Genomic DNA, 8,455 nt, shown 5'->3' with positions numbered 1-8,455 from the left:
GAGTTCCATCCCCAGTACCATAAAGAAGTTAAGTGTACCATGATATATCCATACTTTCCAATTCCATGCAGCTGTGTTTCCAGCATGTAGCACAGTGCCTGACGTGGTAGGCATTCAATATATATATTTGTTGAATTAATGAATGAATCCCAATGGAGCAAAAAATCACAAAAATCATACACATATTATTCAAAGGACTTTCACAACTCAAAAGGAAAATGATGGCAAACAACAATAGTAGCTACATGTCCTCCTCACAACAATCCTATAGAATAGGTTCTAGGCCCATTTTACAGATGGAGAATTTCAAGCTTAGTGAAGCCCATTGCTACTAAGTAAGATAACAAGGGTACATCTGGCTCCAAAGCATATACTTTTTGTCCATTCCCTTTTCTGAAAACTCATTTCCAATTTGAGCAATGAGTAGAATGGGTTTGATTAAGAAAGGAAATAGACAAATGATCAAGAAACATATGAACAGCTACCCAATCTCATAAATAATGAAACCCCAAGTAAAAGAAATACTGAAATACCACTTTCAGTGTCCATAGCATTAACATATATATTTTTTAAAAATGATATCTGGGGTTGGCAAGTTTGCAGAAACACACACACACACACACACTTTTATATACCACTGTTAGGGACATGTAACACATACATAGAGAAGATTGGCAATATCAAAATTTTAAATGTCTATATACATTTTAACTCAGAAATTTCTTCTTTCCTCTCTTTCTCCTTTCTTATCTCCATCCTTTTTCCTTTCTTTCTTTCATACCATCACAGCCAGGCATCATGGCACATGTCTGTAATCCCAATACCTGGGAAGCTGAAACAGAAGTATCTCAGACTCAAGGCCAGCCTCAGCAACTTAGTGAGGCCCTTTACGACTTAGTGAAATCCTGTTTCAAAATAAAAAAAATAAAAATAGGGCTGAGAGTATAGCTTGAAGTTAGGCATAATGCCTCTGGGTTCAATCCTCAGAACCCTACACACAAACCACACACATATAGACAAAAATATTTTTATGTATTTATTTATTTATTTTTAATTTGTATTGGTGCATTATATTCATACATCATATTGGGGTAAAAAAAACTTGTGTGTACATATATGTACACATCACTGATTTAACCCTTACTCAATTCCCACCCCATTCCCTCCCCGTCTGTCCTTCCCTTGCTTGGCTTAGTGGTTGACTTCGATATGTTTAAGTACATTGTGTGTTTTAGAGATTTTCCTCTTCCCCCCCTCCTTTTTCCTCCTTTGGGTTGTCTTGTTTGCTCTTCTATAGGATTTAGGATTTCCTTTTTCATCTAGAGTTCCTCCTATGACCCGTTTCTCCCTAGCTCTCACATATTAGGGAAAGCATGCTAAGTGAGATTAGTCAGTCACAAAAATATTCTTACATATGTCCAGAGATATTTATTGCAACATTATTGCTAAAATCCCCAGTAATCACCAAATTTCCATCAAGAAGGGAGTGTTTAAAGAAATTATAATGCTTTCAGATTCTGTAATATTTTAACTCTACTAAATAGTGAATTTTTGTAGAAAGACCTCCATGACACACTGGCATGTGGCCAAATGAAAAGAGAAAATTGTAAATAATATGTAGACCATGACCACAGTCATGTAGATATAACATTAATGATGAAATCTGTTTCAGAGAGAAAGTTGTAAGGTTATTACATAGTTTCATTAGCTTAGATTGAAAGAAAAGGGGCAAACAAGAATGAGAAACAAAAGAGAAGGAAATAAGTGAGAGAAGACAGATAACTTCAAAAATGTGTGTGTGTGTGTGTGTGTGTGTGTGTGTGTGTGTGTGTGTACACGTATGCATGCATATGCGCTGTTCTTTGTTTCAGACTACTCACTGTGAAATATGTTTTCTTTTTTCTTTTTAGTGTTGGGGACTGAGTCCAGGGGCATTGTACCTCCAATCTACATTCCCAGTTCTTTTTATTTTTTGTTTTAAAACAGGGTCTCGCTAGGTTGCTGATGGCCTCCCTAAACTGCTGAGGCTGGCTTGGAACCTGTAATCTTCCTGTCTCAGCTTCGAAGTACGTGGATCACTGGCACTAGCCACCACACCTGACTTTAAGTGTTTTCTTTAATGATGTTATGGAATCATTTCAACATCTTAGGATGTAATCTGTGGAAGCTGGCTCTTAGAACACTGTAAGCACAGCATTGTGTTGTAGCTGGGGCGTTTGAACCCTTCCCTCTTGTGCTCCAGTTACTTCTGAGTTTTACTGCCCACAGTTTATAGTTGAAGAAAGTGAAGGGCAGAGTTCAAGGCGCCCTTCCTCTGTTTGGATGGTGTGATCCTGAAACCCAAATGAGCTCATTTTACCACCCCAGAGGGAGAGGAGAAAGAAAACAGAGAGGCAAGAGCCAGAGAGGCAGCTCTGTTGGGTTTTATCTCTAGCAGAGACCTGAGATGCCTTGGGGCCAATGCAGGGCCAGGCCAGCAGAAGGCGGGGTGGGTGGGGCTGAGCCTGGGACACGGATAGACTCAAGGGCTTAGCCCAGAGCACTCCCCTGTCGTTCGTTCGTCCTCAGTGCAGGGCAACAGGTAAGTGTCTGGCAACCTCAGATCTGCAGATACTGGCTCTCCGGCCATACTACATCTGACCTTGTCTTCATCTGTTTCTTAGAAATTTTCTTCTCTTTCTGTCTTTCCCTGTTTTCAACTTGCCCTAGTTTCTTTTCCACTTGCTTTCTTTCCTTTGTTAATTCTCCAGATCACTCACATCACTTACTCTGACACTTTTGCTTCCTCTTATTTTTCCCTCCAGTGAGTTTCCTCTCTATCTTCCTTCCCCCTTGAATTCTACTCCCCTGTTCTCTTTCCTCAACTGTGTATCTCCCAGTCTCCTTCTGTCTCTTCCTTTCCTTTTCTACTCTCTATAAAGTAAGGTATCTTACTATTTCTTCCAGAACTTCTCCATCATTTCCTCACTTTGACTCCTCTCTGATTAGTCAAGAGCCGTGCTTAGTAGGTCAGAACTTAGGGAGGCAGAGCTAGGGAGGGAAAACTGAGGGGGTATGAGGGGAATGGAAATGAAAGATCAGGTAGGGAGAAGTCTGGGGGAAATTGAGAGGTAAATAAGTAGCAGGAAAAAGCCGTCATGGTGGCACACTCCTTTAATCTCAGTACTTGGGAGGCTGAGACTAGAGGATCACAGGTTTGAGACCAACATCAGCAATTTAGTGAGACCCTCGGCAATTTAGTGAGATCCCTTTTCAAAATAAAAAGTAAAATAGGGCTGGCAGTGTGGCTTAGGGATTGACTGCCCCTAGGTTGAATTTCCAGTATGAAAAAGAAGGGGGAGAGAGAGAGAGAGAGAGAGAGAGAGAGAGAGAGAGAGAGATGGAGAGGAAGAAGAAGGAGGAGGAGGAGGAGGAGGAGGAGGAGGAGGAGGAGGAGGAGGAGGAGGAGGAGAGGAAAGGATAAGAGAGAGAGAAGAAAGAAAGGAGGGAGGGAAGAGAGAAATATTGTATCATTATGTAGAAAGTCAACAGATTTGTATTCTCACTCTAATTCACTGTGAGATCCTAGGCAAGTAATTCATCCTCTAAAATAGGGGTTTGGCCACTGATTTCCACAAATCTTTCTAGTCTTGATTTTATGGTCATCTATTTTTTATGTTTTATGAATTTATGATTCTATTGTATCTAACACTCTGTATGCTTCTTCAGTGGTGGGAAGAGGGTACTAGAATCAGAGGTAAGGCTGGATGCTTCCAATTACTGAAAAGGAACCAATTCCCCTCTAAACCAAACTGATTCTCACAAAACAGGCCACAAATGGGAAAGAGTGGGCAAGGAATGTGGTAACTAGTGGTTTCTGGTTCTCTGCTGGGGTGGAATGTTACTCTGGCCTTCTGACCTCTGGAAATGCAAATTGGGTACTGAAATTAAAGGAAATTTTAAAGGGGCAGGAGATACGTTTGATCATTTGGCTGGAAATGTCATCATTATCTTTTTAATTGACTGTTTTGAGAAGATTTTTGGTGAGTGGAGGCATAACTTTTTAAATGGCAGAATGTGTTAAATGAATGTTCAATAGTCCCTCAAATCCTACTTCTGTTAGAGATTTTTTCCGTAGGCAAAGGTATTGTCACAAGAGGCCAAAGTGCAGCAGCAGGTATGAATGTCTGGAGTGGAGCTCTCAGTTAGGAAGCTATGTACTAATATTCAAATCATGGTTGCACAGTGGTTAAGTTAGTGGTCTCTGGAGCTAGACTGCCTGAGTTACAATCCTGTTTCTCTCACTAGCTCTGTGACCTGGACAGTTTTCCTTATCACAGGGTTGTTACAAGGATTAAATAAGTCAATGCATATGAAGATTTTACAACAGAGCCTGGCACAGGGAGGCCTCCATGAAGGCTTGACTATCAGAACCAAATAGGATATATGAAATTACTTAGTCCCATGTCTGTGAGGAAACTGAAGCCCAGAGAGGGGAGGTGCAGACCCCAAGTTTACACAGTAATTAGTAACAGGATTGTGATAAGAATTGGGTCTGTAGCTTTCCAGGCTTGGCTTGATATATACATTGTGTGACTTTCTTTGGTTGTATTTTCATTTTTTCTACATAGAAAATGGAGGAAAAAACCAGCTAGCACTTTCTCAGTGTTTATTCTGTAATTGATATTCTTCTAAATCATTTATACAAATGATCTTACTGAGTCGTTGCAGCAACCCTAAGAAATAGCATGTTCTTGTTGTTATCAGTATATTTTCTAGATATATAATATAGAGCAGAGAAGTGAATTTCTTAAGATCCGCAAGGTAGCATACCTGTAATCCCAGTACTTGGGAGGCTGAGACAGGAGGATTGCAGGTTCAAGGCCAGCCTCAGAAACTTAGCAAGTCCCTCAGCAACTTAGTGAGACCCTGTTTCAAAATAAAAATTGAAAAGATCTGGGGGTATAGCTTAGAGGTAGAATGGCCCTGGGTTCAATACCCAGTACCCTCCCCCCAAATTCCAAAGCTTGTGAGTGGTGGTGGAGCCAGGAGTCAAACTCAAATAGTCTGGTTCCAGAGCCTCAGCTCTTAATATCCTAAATTGCCCAAAACATTGCCTTGATTCAATTCCACTCACTCCAGTCTCATGGTAGACAGTGGCATTGAATGGACAGAGAGGCCAAGGCAACTAGACTGCTAAATTATAGGTCATAATGATTGTGAGGCAGATTGAGGGAATGTAGGTTCCAGGAAGGGAAAAGTTGGAACTGAGGCTTGACAGAACTTCAGAATTCATCAAATTTCAAGAGGTCTATATTTTCCCGGACCCTGAGCATATCATGGCCAAAAGCCCTTTAGAGACAGTGTGTTGAATGAAGTCCTTCCATTTTTATAAATGGAAGGTAGGGATTAATCCACTATTATTGCAAGGCAGGGCTGGAGTTTGTCTCTGGTCTTGGGTTTTTTCTTTCTCATTACAGACTTCAGTGTTGTTGTCATTATTGTTATTGGTGTTGATATCAGGGAACAAGTTTGCAGGAACCTGGAAATGGGCCATCTGCCCCACCTGCCTCTCCCTGGGTCATACATCTCTGTTCACCACCAGTAGTCAGGGCAGCCACAGCCAGATACTCAGGCAAGATTCCAGGAAGTAGATCCTCTTCTCCCCTAGGCACTAGACTCAGCCTGGGGAGTGGTCAGCCCCCAGTGGCGATAAACTCTGAGAGTTTTATCTGTGGTCTGCAGACACAGCTCTGAGTGTTTTGGCCTTCATGGGCTGGCCAGGAAGGGAAACTCTTATCTTATAAATGAGGTAGGCACTAGATCCAATTCACGACCATGTATATGAGCTAGGTATAATTGCCTCACATTTGGAGAGCTGATCAAAGTCAAGACTCAGACAGAGAAAGTGGCTTGTCAGAATGTCTAACAAAGGAATCAAGAAACTAGAATTTAAATAAGAAAAGCTAACATCTTTTGAGGACTTACCAGGTGCCAGGAATTATTATTTTTTTAGGAATTATTATACTAAAGTCTTCACATAAATTATTTCATTTAGTCTTTCAACAATTCTTCAGCCTTTCCCCATTTTGGGGCCCATATGCCCTGGCCCCAGGGTGCTGTGACAGGCTATGAGACGGAGGAGGATGCTCTAGAATGAAATAAGGGGAGCAATTGCTTTGTGAAGTAAAGGGAGGGCACCTGCTGTCTGAGATCAAAATAGGAGGGAGGTAAATGAGGTCACCACATGAGGACAGGGCCATGAGCTCCTCCTGCTCACCATCCATCACAACATAAAGCTTTCTACACTGACAGTGCTGTTAGATTCTACTCAGTTTCTTTCTGGGCAGTGCTGGTGCTTCAGTCTTCCCAAGTCATCCCATCTCTGTCCCATCTTCCTGTCCCTTATCTTGTCACTCTCTGGTTTTTGCTCTGCAGTTTATCCCTTCTCTTTTGATTGCTTTCTCCCTCTTGCCCTCTTTAGCTGCCTTTCCATCAATATCAGTCTTCCTCCTCTTTTTTAGCCATCTCCTTTTCTTTGTCATTTGCTTATATGATGTTGTCTACTCCTTTTTCTCTTCTACTCAGTTTCTCTCACATCTCCTCCAGTAGGACCAGGCTTCTCTTCCCTTACTTTCTTTTTTTGTTTGTAGGGGGTTCTGGGGATTGAGCTCAGGGACATTCTGTCTCCAAGCCACAGTCTCAGACTTTTTTATGTTTTATATTAAAATTAGTCTTACTAATTGTTAAAGTCCTCACTAAATTTCTGAGGCTGGCCTCAAACCTGTGATCATCCTAGCTCAGCCTTTCAATTACTGGGATTACAGGTATGTGCCACCACACCCCATCCCCTATTGGGATAGTTTTCCTGGATATAGAATTATCAGTTCACAGGGATTTTTTTCCTTTCAACACTTTAAATATATTATCTCCTGTCTTTTGATCTACAAGGCTTTTAATGAGAAATTAGCTAATAATTTTGTCTTGTTTCTTCTTTCTTACTGACTTCAAGATTCTATCTTTGTCTTCCTGAGCCTTAGATGTTCTATTGTAGTCTCCAGCCACAATCTCATCCCCCGACACCTGAAATTTCTATTCTATCTCCACCACCACACTTTTGCTCTCACTCTATTTTCTTCTTTCATCAGTCTTAGGTTTTCTTCTAACTCTTCCCCTGCTTCTCTTCTCTTTCTTCCATTTGAGATCCTGTTCATCCACTAACTTGCTCCCAAATTCAAGAAATTCTCAGTGAGTGCTATGTCAACTGGTTTCTCATTTTTTGATCTTCTCTCTGGCCCCTTTCTCTCCTATGCCTTGGCTTCAGCCTCTTGCACTTGCCCCCAGACCAGGTCTTTTTGTCTTGTCTTACAGTCCCCCTTGGATCTTTATTTTATGTCCTTCTTTATCTGTACTTATCTGAAGGTCAGGAGAAAATTCAAATATAATGAAACATAAGCCCAGTGGCACACAATGTGTAGAACCTAGTGCCTTCTGTTTCTGGATCTAGATAAGCTAATAACTGTGGCCTCAAATTTCTTATCCATCTCTGTCAGAGCTTTCTTGGGAAACACTCTGGGCCAAGCCCTAAGGCTCTGGTTAATGGCATCTGTTTGACTAACAGACTGAATCTTCACTTGGCTGAGGCCAATATTCTTAGAAATACTTTTGCACTCAAGGGTTGGGTGGTTGTCAACTCTCATCCTGCCACACAAAAACATACTTCAGTTATCCTCCCAATCACAAAAGAGAACAGTGGCAGAGTCACAGTCAGAATCTGGGCTTTCTGACCTCCAGTTAAAACTCTTCACCCCTTTATCTAGTGGTAAGTTTCCCATTTCTTCCTCTCTAATGTCCTAGTGGTATTTTTATGTGGTAGTATGATTGAGTCCAAGGGAAATTTACCTATGAGCTACACCTCCTCCCAGTCTTATTTCTTTTTACTTTAAAACAGGGTCTAAGTTACTGAGGATCTCACTAAGTTGCCAAGTCTGGCCCCAAAACTGCAATCCTCTTGCCTCAGCTCCCAAATTCTGGGATTACAGGCGTGTGCCACCACACTCAACCTCTATTGGTTTATTTAACATTGAAATGGAATTTCCTTTCTTGGGAGGATAACTAGAGCATCTTGGAGGAAAGCAGCAAGTGTTGGGTGGGAAGCAACAGTTAGAGGCTCAAACACAGAGGAGACCCTCAGCTCTTGGCCAGGCCCTCACAATGGAATCTCCCATCTTCCACATTTTCTGCAGGACTTCAGGCTCAAGATGGTGGCAGCAGCTGTGTTGCTACAGAGCTGCCCGGTGCTTGCCCGTGGCCCCAAGGGCCTCCTGGGAAAAGTGGCTAAGACTCATCAGTTCCTGTTTGGTACTGGACGCTGTCCTATCCTCGCCCCCAAAGGACCAAGCTGTTCTCAAATCCACCTTAAAGCAACAAAGGCTGGGGGAGGTAAGAAGAGGTTGCCAGAAAAAAGGGAAGACAT

General features: G+C 41.8%; 1 protein-coding gene across 2 annotated transcripts in view; it reads left to right on the top strand.

The window, feature by feature from the left end:
- Positions 1-2,557: 2,557 nt before the first annotated feature.
- The window catches only part of ALAS2 (5'-aminolevulinate synthase 2), a gene marked incomplete at its 3' end in the record, with an annotated part of 31,308 nt that continues 25,410 nt past the window's right edge, over positions 2,558-8,455 (top strand). For both annotated transcript variants that reach the window (XM_080718304.1, XM_080718303.1), the window contains exons 1-2: positions 2,558-2,581; positions 8,226-8,421. In XM_080718304.1, coding sequence (XP_080574430.1) covers positions 8,241-8,421 — 181 coding nt within the window. In that variant the 5' untranslated portion in view covers positions 2,558-2,581; positions 8,226-8,240. The remainder of the gene's footprint in view (positions 2,582-8,225; positions 8,422-8,455) is intronic.

This window comes from Muscardinus avellanarius, assembly GCF_963383645.1.
Source record: "Muscardinus avellanarius genome assembly, chromosome: X".
NCBI lineage: Eukaryota > Metazoa > Chordata > Mammalia > Rodentia > Gliridae > Muscardinus > Muscardinus avellanarius.
The sequence above is the reverse complement of the archived record's forward strand: the minus strand, read 5'-3'. Positions and strand labels throughout refer to the sequence as shown.